This window comes from Taudactylus pleione, unplaced genomic scaffold (assembly GCF_031769625.1).
Source record: "Taudactylus pleione unplaced genomic scaffold, aTauple2 ptg000099l, whole genome shotgun sequence".
NCBI lineage: Eukaryota > Metazoa > Chordata > Amphibia > Anura > Myobatrachidae > Taudactylus > Taudactylus pleione.
Genome location: NW_028284501.1, coordinates 1,716,027 through 1,741,073, shown reverse-complemented (window position 1 = coordinate 1,741,073; position 25,047 = coordinate 1,716,027). Strand labels below are relative to the sequence as shown.

General features: G+C 41.2%; 1 protein-coding gene across 1 annotated transcript in view; it reads right to left on the bottom strand.

Moving 5' to 3' along the window:
* The window catches only part of LOC148526398 (uncharacterized), a 63,151-nt gene extending 59,729 nt beyond the window's left edge, over window positions 1-3,422 (bottom strand). Inside the window, exons 1-2 of the mRNA XM_088470392.1 lie at window positions 3,274-3,422; window positions 3,081-3,125 (exon numbers count right to left, since the gene is read on the bottom strand). Of these exons, the coding sequence (XP_088326518.1) occupies window positions 3,081-3,125; window positions 3,274-3,378 (150 nt within the window). The 5' untranslated portion in view covers window positions 3,379-3,422. The remainder of the gene's footprint in view (window positions 1-3,080; window positions 3,126-3,273) is intronic.
* Window positions 3,423-25,047: the final 21,625 nt, after the last annotated feature.

Sequence of the window (25,047 nt, the reverse complement as noted above, 5' to 3'; positions counted from 1 at the left end):
AAGCTGCCCCCACAAAAAGAGCAGCTTTTCAGAAGTGATACTTTAGGCTGTGAGGCATGATGAATAGACCCCAAAGTATTCATTATGTTCATTTAGGAATGTAACAAATCCCACAGAATGTTATACACATAATTATCTCATATCTGCATAATCAGTCCCATGTCAGCAGCTGATTTATTCTGCAGTTTCCGAGTGGAGAGACAATTAGCACTTTGTATAGTTACACTTTCCTATAAATGCGAATTTGATACAATTGTATCTGTACTGTGGTCATCCAGAATTTATACAGTTTTCATATATAATATCTAGTAACCAAAATTACATCTGGGCATTAGCCTATGCTGTTATTCCACCATTAATTCCTCCATAGGCTCGTAATCAATTAGAGGCAAAAAGCCGTGATTGGCGAAAAATTTTCTTGGCGAAAACTCCATATGCATAAACAGGCAAAAAAGTTTCTCCACTCAGAGGCAGGAGAAAAGATGTGCAAAATTCCTATTTTTGAGTAAAAATGTGGGGACTTGGTTCAGAACCCTCTGGCACCCCCCCCCCCCCCTAATGACTAATTAGGCAAAAAATTATCTTAATACCCCCTAAAAAAGGCATGTCAGTTTGGGGGTGAAAATTTAAAAAGTGTTTGGAAATGGGTTTTAAGTATTGGATCCGGTATTTTGGGGTGTTGTATGGATGGGACAGGTGTTTTTAGGATTGCAGGGGACTGTAGCAGCTATTTTTATAAAGTTTTTTAAAATGAACTTTATTAACTCCAAAATATACTAGTACCCATTTAAATGTACCCCCAATTTAACTGCAGCAATTATTTTTCACCAAAAAAATAGCTTTATATAATTTTTTTACTAATGCAAAAGTGCATATAACTTAACTATAAATTGACTGAATTTAGGAACCCAAAATACTTTACTTACAGCTATTAATACACTTTTATATTGATTACCAGGGTCACTTACGTTTTTTGGGGGGTACAGACTGAGTTCCCCAAAAAGAGAAGTCCTATTCTCTTTCGCCATTCGCAGAATTCGCACGTCTGTGTTTTGCCTGTTTTGCAATTGTACAGGGTGAAAAGCAAGAGCGTGCATTGTGAATGTACGTGATAACCCTTGTCACTGGGGTATATTCCTGGTTTTGCTGGCTGTCACAGGTCACTAGACAAGAGGTTGCCCAGTAGGGCTTTGCAGCGCATGCCCTGTGTCGCTCTGGAGTGCGTTTTACTGTCAGCTTAATGATTTTGCTTCACTTGTGTTAATTTTTATTCCAGAGTGCACCTCCTACTGAATTAGTCTTGTTTTGTGATATGATTTTAATATTGGGGAAGGATGATTTATAATTAACAGTCTGTGCAGATTTTCTTCTTTTTGCTTTGCCACATCTGCGTCCAATCAGCCAATCCCCTGCAACTGCCCAGGAACGCTCAACACCTCTCCAATGCACCTTCCCATGTGCGAATCTGCACAAACAATATTAGGATGCACACGCAGCCCAACCCAAATGAAAAACACCACTCTTCTGCATCCAACATCTCCACTGTGTCTGGCCCAGAACCATGCCTACAAAGCCGTAGAACAGCCAGAAAAGGGATAATCATATCCTAACAATGTCACTCCCCTATCATTTGCCCACCTTACTCACTACAAAACATCCAGAGGTGAAACAAACAGAAAACAGCAATTACCAAGAAAAATAAACGTAACAAACATTCTGCCTGGCATTGACAGCATATATTATACATACAGTATATACACTATATACAATATATATGGCAAAAGTTCAGAACTTGCGCAAACCATACATACAGGTATAAAATATAGAGAGATCTAGCCATATGCATATATAGGTTTACCCAAGCCACATGCTGTTGGAACTTGTAGTCCCACCACAGCTGTAAGACTACAGGTTGCTGGGAGTTGTAGTCCCACAATATCTGTAAACCCACAGGCTGCTTGGTGATGTAGTCTCACCGCAGCTGTAAAGATACAGATACCTGTGTTAAAAACAGGATCCGATTATTATGCCATCGGAGAGGACTCTGGTGGTCAGAATGCCGGCGCCCGAATCCCAACACCTGTCAGAATCCCGGTGCAGGCACTCCGTCGCTGGAATCCCGAAGGTAAGTAGCGGGGTTAGTGGGAGGGCTAGGGTTAGGTTTAGGCAGTAGGGGAAGGGTTAGACACTAAGAGAGGAGGGTTAAGTTTAGGGTGCGGGGAGGGGGAGGTTAGGTTTAGGCACTATGGGGGAGGTTAGGTTCAGGCAACGAGGAGGGTTAGGGTAGGGAGAGGGCAGTGACGTGCGGTAAGATAAATGGCTGAATCCGAGAGTTCATGTGGGCATTATACAAAGGTGCAGCAGTATATAGTGCTGGAAATTTGGTCTGTTTCGATCAGGGATGTGCCGAAAAGGTGGACAGGGGAGGCAGTGCCTCACCTGCCATACACATTTTACTCCAGATTTTGACTATAACATGATTACAATAATACAAAGTATAGTGAAATATGACAGGAAAGGCTCTGACTCACCAGCCTCACCTCAACATACATCACTGGGGGAGGGTTAGGATACCGACCAACAAAGGAAAGGTATTTTAACCCTGTCGGGACGCCGGCATCTGGATTCTGAACGCCGGCATCCCATACCCATCCCATTAAAAACACCCATCTCATTAATTAATTAATCCTACACAGGTGTCTGCAATGAGAAATTAAGAGACAAATCCAGGACCACAGAATTTTGTAGCTGGTGAAAGGGAACATTTTGGAAAGGATGTTAGAAGTACATTAAAACAAACATTTATATACTGTAGTTATATTGAGATTGTTTCAAGATGCTATTAATAAGACAGCTACTGTATAGCGATCAGGAGAATTCAGAATATGAAGTACTAATGTATGTATAAGGTGTTTGTGCTTGATCAAGAGATTGTGTAATATACTGTTATTTCACATACTCACTTGTTATCTTTTTGTAACTAGAGTAAACATCTAATAAAATAAATCTTCAATTAAAAAAAAGATGCATTTTTTTAAAGAAAAAAATATGCTTAAACAATGGAATTAAATGTACTTTACCACATCAGGTTTCTTTGGAGTATCCAATTTAGAGATATTCACATCCTGCCAAAAAATAAAACAGATACAAATAACTGGTACTTTAATGACATCATCATCTCACTTTTTTTAAAAAACATTACTGTTAGTTTGTAATAGTTTTTACAAAATAATGCTAATATAAAACCGGGTAGAAGTCAAGAGTTTTACTTACCTTATTTTTTAGTTGTTCATTCATTTTATTGAGTAATTTAATAATGTCTTTAATTACATCACCAGGGTTATAGTTTTCAAGTGAAAAATTGTATGCATAAGTCATGAGGGCACAACAGTGTATACCTAAACAAATACATGTAAACCTTGTGTGTCGGTCCATTTTAAAAGTCAAAATGAGGCAGTGCTAACTTAGTGCTTTAATATATATTAAGTCAAAAGGATTTTTTTTTCTAATCACATGACTTGTAAAGATAAAGTTAACTTCCAAGAACATGTACTAATCTGATTCTCAGGAGAGATGACAGTTAGTCATAAGTTCAAGGCATGTAAATGTACAGTACGCTGCACCACTAAAATTTCTTCTCTCTCTCTCTCTCTCTCTCTCTCTCTCTCTCTCTCTCTCTCACACACATAAGCTGTCTTCTGCTGATTATTAATATATAATCATCATCATCACACAAATATTTTGTGGTGCTGTACAGTCAGGGACAAAAAGACCAAATCAATATTCAATTCTCACATGAGCTCCTAGCTGTATATATTTATGTCACCATTTGAACTATGTTTATTATTACCAGTTATTTACATAGCTTACACATATTACATTATATTTGGCCATTCCCATCAGTCCCTGCACTAGAAGAGCTTACAATCTATGTTCCCTACCACATGCACACACACATACACACTAGAATTAATTTTTGTTAGGAGCCAATTAACCTACCAGTATATTTTTGGATTGGAGGAAACTGGAGCACCCGGAGAAAACCCGCACAAGCATGGGGGGAATATACAAACTCCACACTATTGAGGCCAGATGGGGATCTATTTTTTATGCTTAGAAACAAAAGAAAGAAGACTGGTCTCAGCACTAGATCACCATGGTCAAATATAGTATCTGTAGTGGGTAAATCCAGTGGCGTCCTTCCCCGTGTTGTCACCCAGAGCGGGGAGGGATGCTGTGTGTGCGGTGAAAGGGGGGCATGGCCTCATAGTCAGGGGCATGGCCACGTGGGAAGGGGATGTGGCCTAGCAATTGAACCCTCGTTATTACTGGGGGACACAGGGGGTGCCGGAGGTGCAGACTGCCCTGTGTGCAGTGCTGGCCGGCTCCCTCACAGTGTCAGGAGCCGAGTGCTGCACTTAATTATACAGTGCAGCACTGCTCCTATCACTTAGTCTGCACCTCAGTGTCACCCCTACCTGGAGGACACCCTGGGGCGGCCCACACCCCGCACTTATTGTCACGCCACTGGGTAAATCCTCAAAATAATATTTTTGTGAAGGTGCTCCCAGAAGTATTACACAGGTTGAGAATGGAGAGAACAGAAAAGTACTTCCCTATGGGGCACATAATATAAAATCACATATTATTTATGGTTGGACTCACTTGGACAAAACACACAAGTAACAATAATATTTGTATCTGATGGGATATCTGGGCTCAGTAGGGGTGTAATACCTATAAATCAAGGCTCCATTGTCCCAGTAAATGCTTATTTAAAAACATGAAGATTAGACCCTGAAAAAAAGAAGGGCGAGAATATGTGGCGGATGTGGGAAAAAATCACAGGGGAGCTACAATTAAAGACAGTATAAAAACATGTCACTTTAACCTGCATCAGGGATTAAAGTGGGCAGGAATGGGGTGGTACTGGGTTCCATCACCTCTAATGGTAGGTGGAACTAATTCTGCCTCTGCCATGTCCCTGCACAGAAGTCCCACAGACAAAGAGCCACTCTGTCTGGCAGCAGCTGCCTCCGGCTCCATGTTCCTCCTCCGCCCCTCCTGTCACTCACTTTGTGGGCCTGCTTCCCGAAGGCTTCTTTTGCGGCACAGCGTATGTGATATCATACTGTCACCACTGCTGAGGAGTTGCGAGGGCCAGGGCAGGCATGAAGCTGCTGCTGAGCTGCTGCTAGAGGGACAAGGGAAGGGGGATAAGCTGCTGGTGGAAGAGGAGACACAGGGGCAGGGAGCTGCTGCTAGAGGGACACAGGGAGGAAAAGCTGCTGGTGGAAGAGGAGACACAGGGGCAGGGAGCTGCTGCTAGAGGGTCACAGGGAGGATAAGCTGCTGGTGGGAGAGGAGACACAGGGGCAGGGAGATGCTGCTAGAGGAATCCTTGCGATATAAGCTGCTGGTGGGAGAGGAGACACAGGGGCAGGGAGCTGCTGCTAGAGGAATCCTTGCGATATAAGCTGCTGGTGGGAGAGGAGACACAGGGGCAGGGAGATGCTGCTAGAGGGACACAGGGAGGATAAGCCGCTGGTGGGAGAGGAGGCACAGGGGCAGGGAGCTACTGCTAGAGGGACATGGGAAGGATAAGCCGCTGGTGGGAGAGGAGACACAGTGGCAGGGAGATGCTGCTAGAGTGACACAGGGAGGATAAGCTGCTGGTGGAAGAGGAGACACAGGGGCAGGGAGATGCTGCTAGAGGGACACAGGGAGGATAAGCTGCTGGTGGGAGAGGAGACACTGGGGCAGGGAGCTGCTGTTAGAGGGACACAGGGAGGATAAGCTGCTTGTGGGAGAGGAGACACAGTGGCAGGGAGATGCTGCTAGAGTGACAAAGGGAGGATAAGCTGCTGGTGGAAGAGGAGACACAGGGGCAGGGAGATGCTGCTAGAGGGACACAGGGAGGATAAGCTGCTGGTGGGAGAGGAGACACTGGGGCAGGGAGCTGCTGCTAGAGGGACACAGGGAGGATAAGCTGCTGGTGGGAGAGGAGACACAGGGGCAGGGAGATGCTGCTAGAGGGACACAGGGAGGATAAGCTGCTGGTGGGAGAGGAGACACAGGGGCAGGGAGATGCTGCTAGAGGGACACAGGGAGGATAAGCTGCTGGTGGGAGAGGAGACACAGGGGCAGGGAGATGCTGCTAGAGGGACACAGGGAGGATAAGCTGCTGGTGGGAGAGGAGACACAGGGGCAGGGAGCTGCTACTAGAGGGACACAGGGAGGATAAGCTGCTGGTGGGAGAGGAGACACAGGGGCAGGGAGATGCTGCTAGAGGAATCCTTGTGATATAAGCTGCTGGTGGGAGAGGAGACACAGGGGCAGGGAGCTGCTGCTAGAGGGACATGGGAAGGATAAGCCGCTGGTGGGAGAGGAGACACAGGGGCAGGGAGATGCTGCTAGAGGGACATGGGAAGGATAAGCCGCTGGTGGGAGAGGAGACACAGGGGCAGGGAGATGCTGCTAGAGGGACACAGAGAGGATAAGCTGCTGGTGGGAGAGGAGACACAGGGGCAGGGAGATGCTGCTAGAGGAATCCTTGGGATATAAGCTGCTGGTGGGAGAGGAGACACAGGGGCAGGGAGCTGCTGGAAGGACACAAAGGATAAGTTTGAGAGACACAAGGGGATCGTTTTAGGGTGAAGACATGGGAATGGTGCTGGTGAGATGCAGGGGGGCTGATACTTGTGAAACACAGGAAGATGGTGCTGAAGAGGTGGTGGAAGGATGTCGTTGGAGAGAGGCAGGGGGGATGATGCCGGTGAGATGAAGGGGGGATGAAGCTTGTTAGACACAAGGGGGATGAAGCTGGTGAGATGCAGGGGTGATGGCGCTGATGAGTAGCAGGGGGGTGGCACTGCAGAGATGAAGGGACATGAACCTGGAGAGACTTAGGAGGATGTTGTCTCTCCAGGATGTTTGATCAGCAAAGTTCACATTTTGCCCTACCCCAAAACGTATATTTCTGTGTATTATCTGGTTGAATCTATTGTATGAAGATGAAATATTATTCCTACCCAAACAGGTGGCTACCATGCCACATGATCTCCTATATGCATACTGAAAACTGGCTCAAGACACTGTCTGCATAGGGAGGCTCAATTTCTTCAGAGGTCTCTAATTACAGAAATAGGAAATACTCAAGCGAAGGCAATACATAGGGGTTGCAAAAAAAAAAACATGGGGCACCCAAGTAACATAAACTTGTTTTTGGGGACCCCATAAAAAAATCTCAGAGGCAGTGCAGAAAAATAATTAAGATTGATAATATAGAACTTTTTTTTTTAAGTGACCTAACATTGTAGTCTCAGCTAATGGCAGAAGTGCTAAAAGAGCATCTAAAATGTATTTCACTCTGTCATAGCCCCCAAACTTCTGGAGGCCTACTGTGTATGTGTGGGGAGTAGGAGGCAGGGGAGATGAGTTCCACCACCTCTCCAGGACCACTTTGAGCCCTGACCTGCTTAAGTGGGTAAGTATGTGAATATTCACTTTTAGTATGAAATCCTGATATTCCGTAAATGGCAATTTTGTTGGAACTATATTCCAGGTAGTAAAAGTTCTGCTGGATATATAGACATGTTTTAATGCAAACAATTACCTTATATAATTCCTCTCCTCTAAAGGTTATAGAGCCTGTTCATCACAAAGATATTGTCTGAATCACAATATAATTATTAGATATTGCGGTTGCTACTGTAGGTAATAATGTTATGAATATAACCATATACATGTTGCAAGATATAAAATTACTCAAACTTCTTAATCCTGAGTAATTCTACAATAGGTACACACTGGCCGACATATAGGCCGTTCAATTGAACGACCGATATGTTGTGTGTGCATTGGCTAGTGTGTACCAGCGATATGTCTGTGAACAACGTAATTCACAGACAAATGTGAAACCCTACTGGTACTGTGGTACACTTACATGGAGTATCTGAATATTGTCTCTCATGTCTTCACGGTGAATCTCTTTTGTTCCGGCTATGGCGTGGGTATGGCATCCATGACCAGCAGGACCCCCGAATACTCGGGTGCTTAGCACAAAAGTACCTGATGGAGGGAACACATGTGGACAATAGGTGCAGTGCAATAGAGAAATGTTGGGCGCCAGACCATCTCATGATGCAATAACAGGAAAACTTTATTTACACTCCTCCATATTCTACAGCACAGTAAGTGTAACGGTTACAAGCTCTACTTCGCCAACTTCCTCCAGCACAATACTTGCAGCAGATGGTAAATGCTGTATTTTAAGCTTAATGGTTACAGAAGATTAGTTACGTTCCACTCCAAACGAACACATCCAGTGCAGACACATATGACACAGCAGTGAAATAGCAGCACATACCCGGTGTTGCTGGGCTTAGTAGTTTAGTCATGTCAGTCCAACAAATACTTCATACAGCATACAGGGGACTCCATATTCGAAGTTCTTCGCACTCATCCCTATCCTCAAGGGGGACTCCTTGCGGCACATCCCACTACACAGGGACCCTCTCTCCTTCCATCACCCCGCAAACACCTTCAAGCATACTGACATCCTGTATATCCCAGGACTCTGGGCCTGATTCAGAGCTGGATGCTCTGACCAGAGTGCTCGCTCTGAATCAGGGCCCTCCTACCTGAAAATGGAGCGGCCTCTTGGACGCTCGCATAGCTGTGGGTTACCACCCACAGCCTATGCGAGCGTCCATGATGATGGTCACGATGGTCAAGACCATCGCGACCATCAGGCTTGCAACGAGACCCTGTGGTAGGGTCTCGTTGCCGCAAGCCCTGGAGTGATTTTGGCTCTATCAGAGCCAAAATCACTCCCACTGACATCACTAGTGATGTCAGTGGGGCCGGACCCAGACGGTAGGCGTTCCCATGGGAACGCCTCCGTCTGGCAGCCACGCCCCCGGCACGCCCACCAAAAGGGGGCGTGCTGTCAGTCACCATCGACAGCACGCCCCCTTTGGTGCGAGACCACGAGCGACGGATTCCTCGTCGCTCGCCGCGTCTCGTGCATGCGCACAACGGAGCTCCCTCCATTGTGCGCATGCGCATTCGGGCACCATCGTCCCACTTGCGAGCGTCCTGCGCTCGCAAGCGGGTCCGAATCAGGCCCTCTACCTCTAGTACAAGTCCAACTATCCAGGGACCTTTCCTCTGATGTGCTGGCAACTTAATGCATATTGTTAACCCTTTCACTGCTGGGCTTCTCTACTTCAGCACATGGTTACACAGAATTCTTCCATAGAACATATGTTCTGCACAGACTGCAGATATATCTGCAAATCAGTTAATCTGCAGATATATTGGTGAGGTGTGGACCCAACTTTACTGTATCAATAGCATTTTGTGTTTACAGCTCATGAGTGTCTCATTAGTTTTTATTAGATTATAATATCAATCTAAATTGTACACATACAGGGCGGGAGGTACCAAATTTCGCATAACTTGTGCGATAGTACCGCAATACCTTAGTATCAGTATCGTCCCGGATTACTGTAATAACCGCAGTGCTTATCGTGGTATGTATTAATTAAAGGAAGTGAGGTCATCCGTTGCAGTCACATGTAGTGAAGACGATATGCTTAGGCTTACCCACAGCTCACCTGGCAACGCATGCGCGGCATTCTGACTAGCACAGTAAGCAATCGAGGACGCCGGAAATCAGTGTCTCTGCGCCATTTGTCACATCCGCGTGAGTGGAGTAGGTTCTCTTCTCCTGCATGGATTTAGGTTAGTACTGGCCCTACTTTAATATCTGGGTAGGGTTGTGGTTTTAAGCACCACTGTGTCCAGAGAGACATGCACAGGCACTATGGCCATGTATTACCACGCTCTATGGATCTGGGGCATTTTCAAGGGGATGAGAACAGGCGCTTGGGACAGACACCGGTGCAGGGGGGGTCCAAATATTTTTTTTCAAAGACAGCCGGAGTAGGAGCCAGCGTGGTGAGGTAAGAACTTGGGCTGCTCTGCATAACGGGCACTTCTTAATGGGGCCTTGCATATAAGGCACAGCATAATGGGCTCTATTTTTTGGGGGGGTCCTGCATATGGGGCACAGCATAATGGGCTCTATTTTAGGGGGCCCTGCACTATCTTAGGGGGCCTTGCATATAAGGCACAGCATAATGTGCACTACTTTAGGGGGCCTTGCATATGGGAACTACTTAAGGGGCACTACTTTAGTGGGACCTGCATATGGGGCAAAACTACAGCGGACATGGCATAAGGATTGTGTATGTATGTGTATATATATATATATATATATATATATAATTAGGAACCCCCTCCAAAAATCAATTTGCCACTGCATGGGCGGGAGGCATGTGGATTCTAACGGAGCGGCTGTGGTGTCCGTGGGTCTATGGGTGGTGGGTTCATACATACAGAACGACAAGGGTGGCCACAGGGTGTTGACTGGGACAGACCTCGGCATGTGGGTTCATGCTGTGGTGTTACGGGGAAAGTGTACATGCAGTGGCAGTGGTGGGGGGTGCGAGAGGGGGGGAAATTTTGCCAATATTTTTATTTTCCAGCTGACAAGTGGCTTCAATTCCTGCCCAGCTGGGTCGAGACAGACATGTGGAGGCTAAGATGCATTGCAATGAATAACTTTATTGCATGAGGGAATGTGGTGCATTGAGGGGCTGTGATGCATGTGGGTGCTGTATGGTATGGTGAGCAGTATTGCATAGGGGAGCTGTGTTGAATTGATTGGTTGCACAGGGGGGTTGATTTTCAAAGGGGGATGTGTTGCATAGGGTGGCTGTGTTTTCCAAAATTTAGATTCCAATTTTATTTTATTAGGATACCCTCAAATGTCTGATTCAGATGAAGACAAAAGAAGTGACGATACAGCTAATTCATCTAAAGAATTCTCCTCAGAGGAAGACATTTTAGGTTTGAAAAATAAAAAAACAAGCGTGCTTCCAGATTTACTTTGAGTGAAAACGATGTTTTAATAGATGGAGTTATAAAACACTACAAATATTTGTTTGGAGTACAGTCTGGGCTCAATTATTCATTTGAAAAAAGAGAAGATATTTGGCGCAATATTGCAAAGAAAGTCTCTGCTGTTGCTGAAGTTCCTCATACGGCCTATGTATGCAAGAAAAGATTCAATGATTGCAAGATCAACGTCAAGAAAAAGCTGTCTTTGATGCATAATCATTCCAAAAAAACAGGTGGAGGAGGACCATTGAATCTTGAATTCTGTGACTGTGAAAAGAAACTAAGGGACAAACTTTCACCAACGGTAGTTTGCGGAATTCCTGAGGGGATTGACACCGAAAACTTCACTAATTTTCCCAAAAAATTGCAACTAAAAGGTAAATATTTGTAATCAAAAGTTTGTGTTCTTTTTTTTGGTTTAATATATTTTGTTATTCCAATAACACTTACTCAATCTATATGTTTATTTTTTCACTGTTAAAGAGCATTCAATCGAATGACACATTTCAAACAATAGAACAGTACCAAAAATCTTATCTGTTTTCATTAAAAAACAAGGCATTTTACTTCAATGTTTAATTGTTTTTTTCTAATAATTATTTGACCATTTATGAACACACAATTTTCTTTTATCTAATTACAGTATGTAAGTTTTTAAAAGTATTATATAATTATTATTTTATTTTAAAGAATCAAGCAGAAATCGCAAACTGAGCTACAAAATTGAAAACCCAAATTTATTTTTGGATGAAGCAAATGAGCCTTCTACCTCCAAACACATTCCAAAAGTACCAAAAGTAAAGTTGAGAGATAACGATACACAAGTTAAGGCTTTTATCTTTGTTGGTTTAAAAAGATAATAGGTATTTAAGTGGTGAATATTTGAATATAATACAATATGCATTATGTTAAACCAAACTAATCAATGATCGATATAATTGATAATGCCATAGTAAAAAAATATATATATATAAATTAATATATATATATATATATATATATATATTTATTTATACATTTTTTATTTTAAATAAATACTATTTGTGATCTATGGGCTCAATTCAAAGCTACAGAAATTGCATAGTGCCAGTAAGGACTTTCCCGAGCTATTCAATTCAATGCCCTGTTAAATCCAAATAAGGAATTTTTGTTATGAGAAATCCATCTAAACTACTTGTGGAATGTTTTTTTCAGCCCTTTGCGGTGCTTAAACAGCTTCGTAACTAAACACCCTGTTTAAGGTGTGAGGGGCACAACAGCCAGCTATCTCCCCCAAAAACAGCCCGCTAATTTGAATAGCTCCGGGAGCTGCTTCCCGGCGATATTCAATTCTCAACAAATTTCATTGTGCCCTATGTTTGTTTAAAAGGATGAATTATTAATATTTTTCATATAATGTCATTATTTACTTGTTTTTATAATATGTAAAAAACAATTACACTCCAATTTTATTTTTTATGGTAAAAAAGAAGACTTCAACAAATACCAATGGCCAAAAATAATAATAAATGACGAATCCGATGATTCCACTTCATCTATACAGGAAATTCAAAATGTTGCTTCTTTCAATGACCGAAAATTAAAACCAAACAAGGAAAACCATGGCATTTTTGATAAGTATATGGGAAAGATTTCTGGACTGCACAACCTGACTATATATATGATGGGAGGTGCTACCTGATGAGACTTATTGCAGGCACAGAAACAGACAAATTCCAGGTGCACAATATATAACTTGTAGGACTTATCTAGAATTGTGCCTAATACAGTGTGCATATACATTACCATACTCCATGCTTTTAAACCAATAAGTTTAAGTCCTACAAGTTATATACTGTAGTGCAACTTTGGATTTTTTTTCTTTATACAAAAGCATGGGCGGGAGGCATGTGGATTCTAACGGAGCGGCTGTGGTGTCCGTGGGTCTATGGGTGGTGGGTTCATACATACAGAACGACAAGGGTGGCCACAGGGTGTTGACTGGGACAGACCTCGGCATGTGGGTTCATGCTGTGGTGTCACGGGGAAAGTGTACATGCAGTGGCAGTGGTGGGGGGTGCGAGAGGGGGGGAAATTTTGCCAATATTTTTATTTTCCAGCTGACAAGTGGCTTCAATTCCTGAACAGCTGGGTCGAGACAGACATGTGGAGGCTAAGATGCATTGCAATGAATAACTTTATTGCATGAGGGAATGTGGTGCATTGAGGGGCTGTGATGCATGTGGGTGCTGTATGGTATGGTGAGCAGTATTGCATAGGGGAGCTGTGTTGCATTGATTGGTTGCACAGGGGGGTTGATTTTCAAAGGGGGGATGTGTTGCATAGGGTGGCTGTGTTTTCCAAAATTTAGATTCCAATTTTATTTTATTAGGATACCCTCAAATGTCTGATTCAGAAGAAGACAAAAGAAGTGACGATACAGCTAATTCATCTAAAGAATTGTCCTCAGAGGAAGACATTTTAGGTTTGAAAAAAAAAAAATCAAGCGTGCTTCCAGATTTACTTTGAGTGAAAACGATGTTTTAATAGATGGAGTTATAAAACACTACAAATATTTGTTTGGAGTACAGTCTGGGCTCAATTATTCGTTTGAAAAAAGAGAAGATATTTGGCGCAATATTGCAAAGAAAGTCTCTGCTGTTGCTGAAGTTCCTCATACGGCCTATGTATGCAAGAAAAGATTCAATGATTGCAAGATCAACGTCAAGAAAAAGCTGTCTTTGATGCATAATCATTCCAAAAAAACAGGTGGAGGAGGACCATTGAATCTTGAATTCTGTGACTGTGAAAAGAAACTAAGGGACAAACTTTCACCAACGGTAGTTTGCGGAATTCCTGAGGGGATTGACACCGAAAACTTCACTAATTTTCCCAAAAAATTGCAACTAAAAGGTAAATATTTGTAATCAAAAGTTTGTGTTCTTTTTTTTGGTTTAATATATTTTGTTATTCCAATAACACTTACTCAATCTATATGTTTATTTTTTTACTGTTAAAGAGCATTCAATCGAATGACACATTTCAAACAATAGAACAGTACCAAAAATCTTATCTGTTTTCATTAAAAAACAAGGCATTTTACTTCAATGTTTAATTGTTTTTTTCTAATAATTATTTGACCATTTATGAACACACAATTTTCTTTTATCTAATTACAGTATGTAAGTTTTTAAAAGTATTATATAATTATTATTTTATTTTAAAGAATCAAGCAGAAATCGCAAACTGAGCTACAAAATTGAAAACCCAAATTTATTTTTGGATGAAACAAATGAGCCTTCTACATCCAAACACATTCCAAAAGTACCAAAAGTAAAGCTGAGAGATAACGATACACAAGTTAAGGCTTTTATCTTTGTTGGTTTAAAAAGATAATAGGTATTTAAGTGGTGAATATTTGAATATAATACAATATGCATTATGTTAAACCAAACTAATCAATGATCAATATAATTGATAATGCCATAGTAAAAAAATATATATATATAAATTAATATATATATATATATATATATATATATATTTATTTATTTATACATTTTTTATTTTAAATAAATACTATTTGTGATCTATGGGCTCAATTCAAAGCTACAGAAATTGAATAGTGCCAGTAAGGACTTTCCCGAGCTATTCAATTCAATACCCTGTTAAATCCAAATAAGGAATTTTTGTTATGAGAAATCCATCTAAACTACTTGTGGAATGTTTTTTTCAGCCCTTTGCGGTGCTTAAACAGCTTCGTAACTAAACACCCTGTTTAAGGTGTGAGGGGCACAACAGCCAGCTATCTTCCCCAAAAACAGCCCGCTAATTTGAATAGCTCCGGGAGCTGCTTCCCGGCGATATTCAATTCTCAACAAATTTCATTGTGCCCTATGTTTGTTTAAAAGGATGAATTATTAATATTTTTCATATAATGTCATTATTTACTTGTTTTTATAATATGTAAAAAACAATTACACTCCAATTTTATTTTTTATGGTAAAAAAGAAGACTTCAACAAATACCAATGGCCAAAAATAATAATAAATGACGAATCCGATGATTCCACTTCATCTATACAGGAAATTCAAAATGTTGCTTCTTTCAAAGACCGAAAATTAAAACCAAACAAGGAAAACCATGGCATTTTTGATAAGTATAAGATTTCTGGACTGCACAACCTGACTATATATATGATGGGAGGTGCTACCCGATGAGACTTATTGCAGGCACAGAAACAGACAAATCCCAGGTGCACAGTATATAACTTGTAGGACTTATCTAGAATTGTGCCTAATACAGTGTGCATATACATTACCATACTCCATGCTTTTAAACCAATAAGTTTAAGTCCTACAAGTTATATACTGTAGTGCAACTTTGGATTTTTTTTCTTTATACAAAAGCATGGGCGGGAGGCATGTGGATTCTAACGGAGCGGCTGTGGTGTCCGTGGGTCTATGGGTGGTGGGTTCATACATACAGAACGACAAGGGTGGCCACAGGGTGTTGACTGGGACAGACCTCGGCATGTGGGTTCATGCTGTGGTGTCACGGGGAAAGTGTACATGCAGTGGCAGTGGTGGGGGGTGCGAGAGGGGGGGAAATTTTGCCAATATTTTTATTTTCCAGCTGACAAGTGGTATATTTATAGTATTTTAGTATTTTATAAGTGATTTTTATGATTAATTGTTTTCTTTATTATAAACAACATATTTGAGTTATCTCTAGGGTATATTGTTAAATCTAAAAGTTATGGGACAGATATTGATCAATCTAAAGATTTTAGAAAGTGTCAAAGTAGAGAGTGATAAATGACAAAATAAAATATTTTTCAGATTTTTAAGTTTGTAACTAAACCTCAGAAAAAAATGTATGAGCTTATTATTTATGAGCCTATTATCACTCTCAACTTTGTTCACTTTGGTGATATGGAGTAACCCTTCTTGACGGACCGTATGGTAGGTAATCAAGCAAATTTTTGCCCAAAGGCTACAGTGGCTATTGTCATTGGCATTATCTACTTTGGCCAATATTCAAAATGCATCACAATCTGGATGTTTATGAAATCTAGCAGCATTATAGCCCCCGTATAAAGATATGGTGGATACAGCAGCCAAGGTAAACTGATGCATCACAGCAGTTATCGGAGATATCCACTGCAGTACCTCAAAAATACTTCCATGATTTTAATTAAATTTTGAAGCAAACACACCCCTAAACTATTATTGTAGAATACATCATAAATATTTTAAATATGCCCTTTAGTAATTTTTTGCTTACCGTCAACATCACTAGCTTTAGCCTTATACATCGGTAACCATAGTCTTGTCTCTCTGTTAAGTAATTTAGTGAGTCTGAGTGGTTTTTGTGAGTATGATTAAGTGTTAGTGTATGTTTTTCACCCCCTCTCTGTTATGGCCACAGTGAGAATGACATCTCTGTGCTCCTCCCACTAGTCGCCAAAATTGAAAACTAAACCCCTTCACAGTGAAGTCAATACAGGTATAAGGGTTACATGTAAAGATGATAATACAAAAATGTCCCTGAGTTTCTTTACCTCCCACAATCCATGTGCCCAATTGTATATGACCCTATCCAATTACAGTATAAAAGTTAGTAAAGATAGCCATGAGGAAGACAACAGCATTTTTTTCAGGTGAATAATTACATTAAAATGTTAATATTTTGTTACTATAATTGTAATATTAAATTCAAATTAATTTGATGTAAAATAATCCATACTGATTATTGAATGGGTATAGCTATTAAATTTATATTAAACAAAACTAAAATAAAGGCTCTGAAAAACAAGGTTTAAAGAACTGATATGCATTTTTACATCAATAAATAATTACCATAACAAGTATTCACCTAAAAAGGAAGACACCAATGAACTTTAACATCCACCACTTACCACGAAGCCAACCTTTTGGGTAATCTCCATTTTGGAATTTTTAAAAAATATTTCAGTTCCGCAGAATGTAGGCATCGTGGGTTGAACCGGGGAAAGCCGCAAAGACATTTAAAAATTTCAATTTGTGATCACATATTGCTTGGAAATTCATTGAGTGGAAATGCTTACGGTTGCGACACATCTCATCCATTTCCTGGCATGGCGTAAAGGCTATATGGGTGCAATCGATTGCTCCAATGACATTGGGGAATTTGGCCAGATTATAAAAACCTTGTTCTAAATCAATCCACCCAGCAGAATTTTTTGAGAAAAAAATGTAGTCACCTGTAAATTTAAGAATATAATTTAGAACCTTAAGAAAAAAATGACTAAAAGTGGATTGGCTTACTCCACCAACAGCAGGCACAGTACTCTGCAAACTACCAGATGCTAGAAAATGTAGGGTAGCTAGCAGTTTAGTTAGACCTGATATAGCCTGGCTTCTTTTTGTTGTTGATTCAATATCCTTTATAATTTTCTGGTACAATTCTAGTATAGCAAGACTTGGCAATCTATACATTCTTATAATTTGCTTCTCCCGTAAATGTCTAAGCATCTTTCTACGTCTAAAAATTCTTCTTCGACAAAGATAGCTGTCTCCATCCTGACGTCTACAAGTGTTAACTGTTGCTGCTGACCCTGCTCTCTTTAACAGTACTGCCAAAACTATTCGAAGTATAGTCAAATTGAACTGCATCTGTAAAAATAAACACAAATATGAGATTGAAAAATATGAGATATAAAGTTAGATATAAGATAGATAGCTATGAGGGGTTTTGTTTGATATACCAGCGGCTGAATTAAACCCTCCAAGCCTAATCAGTGAAGATCCCTACAAGGGCTGTAAGTACCCAAACCCTACCCATCTTCCCCCTAACCCTGCCTTAGTGGTGCCTAACCCTAACCTCCCCACAGTGGTGCCTAACCCCCCCACCTTCATGCACCCTAAAACCTAACCTAATCCCCCCATCCCCAGACTAATTTGGTTTAGCTCCTCTATATATTACCAGTATATGTTATAAGGTCAAATAAATTACATGTTTAAAATGCGAGCAATTTGACAAATCACAAATGGTGAAACTTGTGACCAACAAGGAATATAATTTTACTACACTGTGCAGCAAACTGAGTTCCACCAGCAAATCATGTTATATTGATGTGGTATAAATCCAAGGTTACTTATAATTGTCTGAGTCCAAAGCTATACTCTCTTTCTGGATTGTCTGCATTCAGACTGTAGACAATATAATATACACCATTAGTGGTTAGTACGCTGACGTCTTTCCCAAATGTGCAACAGAAGAGCCGGGACTCAGAGCGGACAGCGGCGGTCACATCAGGAGTGGGGATTCAGGTAAGTTTTTTTTTTGTGTGTGTGGGGCAGCTACAAGGGTCACTGTATAGGGGGGCCACTTCAAGGGGGCACTGTATAGGGGAGAGTGTGCGCTACTAGGGGCAATGCATAGGGGGGGACTACTACTGGGGGCACTGTATAGAGGGGACTACTACTGGGGGCACTGTATAGGGGGGACTACTAGTAAGGGCAATGCTTTTGGGGTAATACTACTGGGGGCACTAAATAAAGTACAATGCATAGGGGGGACTACTACTGGGGGCACTGTATAGGGGGGACTACTACTGCGGGCAATGCATATGGGGGGAATTTATGATTATGATACGAACACCTGACAGTAGATATCCCAAACCTCTAGCTTTACCTTACCTCTAGTGCCAAAACCTAACCCTCTGTGCACATTAACCCTAACCCTTCCCCCTATTGTATAACACAAACAGACCAACAACCGGAACCTACTATTTAATTAAGATGACGTGGGATGACAGCGACAGGGTTCTGGAACCGGATATCTGGTCATCTGAATTCCTGTGGCCTGTGGTCATGTGACTTTCATCTCCATGCACAAAAATATGCTATATATATATATATATATATATATATATACATATATGTATGTATGCAACAGTGAACGGCACTCACGACAACTTGTATTACTTGTTTCCTCAGAATATATTCATTGTCCTCTGTGAAGTCGTCGTCAGTGTCGCCCACTGTTGAATGTGGAAATATGATTTCCTTCCCACCTTTGGGATAGGTAATTAAGGGAGGCACCAGACGTAATATGTATGTAAATATATATATATATATATATATATACACACACATATACACAATACAGACATATATATAGGTACTATTTACAAAAAAACACACAAGACAATGGAAAAATTTGTTATATTACACACTAGACACACATAAAAATATTACCTTGCACAAATAGGACTGGACAATACAAAAGGGATCTGAACTTCTATTAAATTTGCAAGCTCGAGATAGCGATATTATTAGAGCTGTTCATCTACTTTAAACACCGCCGCACTGTTTGATACATCTGCTAATGCGGTAATGCCGTCACAAGCCTATGGGGCACCAAACGTGATGGAAGTGCCGCGAGATTACAAAGACGCGATCATTTTATTTATTTTTTTCCCTGGAAACTTTGTTGATACATTTGCGATAACAGAAACGCCACTAAATTCCGGAGCTGGCCGTAACGAAAGGTTTGATACATCCCGCCCACAATATGACATTTAAATGCCTGCTCTTTATTGTAAAATTCCAGGAGAAAGAAGGGTCACAATAGCCCACACAGCAAGAATGCACAAAATGCACAGAATGCACAGCAAGAATCACAAAAAACTTGAGATATATGACAATATGGAACACAATTTGTCCAGGTAGATGAAATGCATATACATGCATGTAGCTTAGGATAATAGTGCTAGGTAAAGGTGCTGAGGGTATCACTGTGAACAATTGCAGGACATGAAGGTGACACAGAATCCTGACTCCTGAGTATAACTCTTGGGAGTGTAAATATACAAAGTAAATATATAGCTGTGATATTTAATACCAATTGTCCTGAATATCTCTTCATCGTTAGTCAGATCATAGTTAGTCAGATCACAGTTAGTCAGATCAATAATCATAATTATACACACAAGATGACAGTCATATGTTTTAAATGCAGAGTTCATAAGAATTATGAGTCACGCTTGTCAAAAATGCATAATATGCATCAACAATCACTGTGTCGTCAGAGATGTTAATAGCTAGGCATCTGCAGAAAATTATATATGGATAAAGAAGAGTAAGATAAAGTCTGAGCTCTTATGAGGCGCTGACTGCTGCTTTCCTCATTTGCCTGGGCATTGGATGGGTGATGTGCGGGTAGGACAGTGGCTCAGAGAAAATAAGTATGAGGACAGGGCTGCTTCTGCTGTCAGGCGTGCTTGCTGAGTATTGTCCTGACGCAGCCGCAGCACAGAACAAACACAGCAGCGTGCCTGATGAGAGTACACTAGAGGGGAGAAAATACCTTACAGATGCTGGGATCAGGATGGCAGGTAAGTTTGGCAAATGGGGAACCCTAGGTCCAGATGCGCGTTTCACCAAACTGGGCTAGGTTTGGCCATCAACTGATGTTTCAAAAACATCGACGGTTGCTGGGCGATGTCAACTACTTTTGCCATCATTGGATGAGCAGGAGCCGATGTTTTTTTTAGTAGCAGGACGGAGCTTAGCCCCTCCCCCGCCGTCCGCTAAGCCCCATCCCAATTTATAATTGGCCTGCAGCCTGGCGTGCACACAGCATAGGTGACCATCGAGGGGGTGCAAACCATCAATGGTTCTCCATAGATGGTTTGTGTGCCATCAATCGTAATTCAGTTCATGATTGGTTCAGTATGTGTCAGACAAATCTGATTGGATCCAAATCAGAATATAGCAATTTCTTTACAGATTTCTAGGCCAATCTGCGATGTGTTGGTGTGGCCGAAATCAGAGTCGGGTTGGCTAGGCTCTGATTATCTGAGGGAATAGGTATAGTATTTGATAGACATATTTACAGACTTATCAATTGTAGATAGGTGTGTTAGATAGGCTCAATAGGATGTTTAATACTATTACCTAAATAACATAGAGGCAACGGTTTATGTTGTTCTTTTGGCAACATAATGTCCAAGTAAATAAGAAGACATGATTATTAGGTAGTACTAGTATTAGATATGTTTTATAGTCTCAGGTGGAAACGTGTGCTGCTTTATAATATTTTTAATTTGTTTTATGGTGACAAATTGACCTGTTACTGTACTTCTGCTGTTTTGACAAGTGTCACTGAATCTTATGGAAAAAAAAATATGTTCAGTCTTCCTGTTGAGCAATACTAACCTCATTATCAGATAATGTGAGAGTGTACAGATTATCTGATGTTCTGTAGACTAAATACGATATCAGATATACTGTAAATAATGCACACTATAAAACTGTAGACTATATACACTACCTCACATATAAACATGACCAAAGGGCCTATTTATCAAATAATATTTTCAGGATATTTTCAGAAAACACCCGTTTCCAGGGGATACCTGCAAATATTAAGGGACTTCAGCAGATATCTCCTATATCTGCTCTGCGGCCCCTCCATTTCTGTCAGAAGCCGCAGCCACTATAGATTTCTACAGGGGCTCCAAATCTGTCAGATTCACCAAGCTCCTAAATGCAAACATTCCAGAGTTTGGCCCTGATAGGATAACGCCATCTCCAGATGATGTTACCCTGTAGTAACTTATGGGTTACTATTTTGCAAACATTTTCAGGAGAGGATTCCTCCAGAACCCTTCCTGGCAATGGACACTGCACATGCGAGGTCTGCACAGAACGACCCTGGCTCCCGATATAAAATATAAAGGATTGCCTTCGCGATCATTTCACTTCTTTACACATCGCTGGGAGAGGGTCCTTTGGAGCCCTTGTCCCTGCATGTGATTTTTAGTACATTCGGCCCAATGTGAACTGTTTATTGCCCCGAAAGCGGCAATAAGAAATTCTAATTGTCAGGTCTGAAAGTTGATGATTAGTAAATATGCTCCAAAATGTGAAAAGCATACTGACACCTTACTGATATCCTTCATCCAGAAAAAAGAGTTAGAGTATTACTGTAAGTCTATTCACATATAACTGTAAATGTGAAAGTCTGTTCAACAAATTAGATTTTTGACGAATATTGGTGTTTTGCAACTGACAAATTATTTGATGATGGTCTTCCAAGAAGAAAAACCTTTGAAACTTTGATTGAAAAAGAAAATATAAGGGCTGCACCTCCGACAGTGGTGTGAAAAGTTTTTGCCTCTTCCTGATTTCTTGTTTGTTTGCATATTTGTCACACTTAGGGGGGAATTCAATTAGTCGCAAAAAGCCCCGAATTCACGATAAGTTTTCACATGAGCGATTTTTTTTTTGCACCTAAATGCGTATTGTGCAATCCCATTCTCAGAGTTATCAAACGTGCAAAAATAGACAAAAACCATCTCAGACCAGGTGAAAAAATTAGCAAAATCCCTATTTTTGGCTAAAAATGTGAGGACTTGGGGCCTGATTCAGAGCTGCTCGCTGCTGGCGAGCGCTTGCTCTGAATCAGGGCATGTTTTTTTTTGTCTCTGGCCACTCGCAAAGCTGTGGGAGACCTCCCACAGCTTGTGCGAGCGGGCAGGAGGCCATCGCAATTATCGCAACCATCAGCCTTGCGACGAGACCCTGTGGTAGGATCTCGGCTATCGCAAGGCCGAGTGGATTTCCTGCTCCAATTGAGCAGGAAATCCACTACTGACATCAGTAATGATGACAGTAGGGCCTCCCACAAACACAAGGCATTAATAGGGGAATGCCTGTGTTTGTGTTGCCACCCCGCCTACAAAACAGGGCGAGCTGTCACTCACCATTGACAGTCACCCTGTCTTGTAGCAAGCCCCATAGCGACTGAGCTGCAGTCGCTGGACGGGGCTCGCACACGCGCAAGCTGGGGGATCATTGAGCCGCTTGTGAGCGGCTCTGAATCAGGCCCGTAGTTCAGAACCCTTGCAATAATGCAATAACCCTTTATCGATTCCTACCTATCTATACATTCTAAAATTGTCTCTATTTAGCATTATGAGTCGCACAATTCAAATAATTGCTTTCAGACTTTGATTGTTGTTCCAAAGCACAAAAAGTTATTATTCAGTATAAAAGCAGATGGCTACACGCTGTGATCTAAATAAAATTAGCACAAATAAATCATACAGTCACAAGGTACAGTCATTACATATGCACGCGCTCTGGACCCAGATCCCGGCATCAAAGCTGAAACATCCGTCAACAGCAAAGCAAGAAGACTAGCATCTGGTTTCAGAGAGCATGCATATATACTCTAACAGAGATAGGCAATACAATAAAACAGGTTGGCATGATTCCATTGGTTCTTCTTTCTGGTTCTTCTGTTACAGGTCAATTCGTATGGTCACATTCCAGCCTCCAACAGCTCTTTGTGTCCATTTTCCCACTGCATAACAAATTAGACTGACTGCATTACAGGAAACATTTCAATCCCTAACTCTCTATATTCCTTAACTTGCAGACACATGTTGCGATTTCTTCCCCGATGGAACCGGAAATCTGCAAAGTCATAGTGGTTTAGAATGACACCAAACATGGTCTGCTTATCATATACTAAACCTTAGATATCAAATAACCTGTATTTCACAGCATTAATGATAATGAATAAAACCTTAAATATTAACCTTAATGCTAGGGAACTTTTTTATGTAAGTTTGCAGTGTGTAAGTATAGGGGTATTGAGAGCTAGTTAGCGTTGTGCGGCTACGTGTTTTATAGAGTGCACCGTGGTACGTGTTTTGCAGGGTTGATCATATTATATGTTTTAGTAACTGTCGGTATTTATGTAATGAGGACTTTTAACATCTTTCTATTGCGTGGGAATCGCACAACACCAAATTGGGTGGCCAAAGTTACACAATACCCTCCAGTGACAGCTGTTAAATAATTTAACACTAGCCTATGTTGCACGAGTTCTTTCTTGTAAGCTTACAACTCCCTACCTGTATATCTAAACATGTCATCATACATCTCAGTGATATTATCTATTAATTTAGCAAGATCTTGGCTATATCTAAAATTTAGTGTACCCTGAGCGATCCTGGTGGGATCCAACACTACCAAACCTTGAAAGCCAGTTGTCTCAGTAATTAACAGTCGCAAAATGGCGTCTTGTTGCCTTTTGCAAAATGGCGTTGTGCAGATTTAATTTTAAACAGATTCTGTCTCAGCCACTTATCCACCTTCGACACCTTGCAATTATGCAAATGCAGCAGGAGGTGTGTGACACCCCCTTCTGCATTTGTGATCTCAGCACTGCGACGGAGGTCGCAGGCTGGGATAACCATTGCGACCATCGGCTTACTCAGGCTGGCCAGCTTGCGAGCCCAGAAGACTGAGTACGTCCACACAGTCTCTAGGCTGGCCACTCCCTTATGCCCCGTCCCTTAAATGTCTCTACCTGTCAATTAGGCAGAGGCATTCAAGGGCTTGCATGCGATTGAGCAGGACCCATTCTGCACACTTGCAGATTCCCGATAATGTGCGTTCAGCAGTGCACTTGCGTGCACTGCTGAATCAAGCCCTGAGTCAGGTACTTTGGGAGCTGTATGGATGGGAGATGGATGGGAGCTGTATGGATGGGAGATGGATGGGAGAGGGATTTTTAGGATTGCAGCTGCCTGCACTAGGTGTATTATTAACATTATTTAAAATTGCACTTTATAGACACGCACCCTTATACTCGCATATATACTCGCACCCTTTTTAATGTACCCCCAATTTAACTGCAGCTGTTATTTTCTCAAAAAATATAGCTTTTTATCAATTTTCCACACATATGCAAATATACATATAACAACCGTTTCACACAATTTAAGAACCCAAAATACTTTTATTACGGCCACTAATACACTTCTATATTGATTTCCTAAGTCATTTAGGCGTTTTATGGGGTACGGACTGATTTCCCCAATATGTGCTGTACTTTTCTCTAGTTTTGCCATGCACAATTATTACACATATGCGTTTTTGTAGTTGGATAGGGCAAAAAATGGGAGCGTGCATTGCGAAAAGACTCAAAAATATTACCCCAAAACTGGAGAAAACTTATTCTGCGTTGTTTACATTTTATCGTGGCTAATTGAATCCGGTCCTTAATTGTTTCAGATCTTCAAACAAAATTGAATAT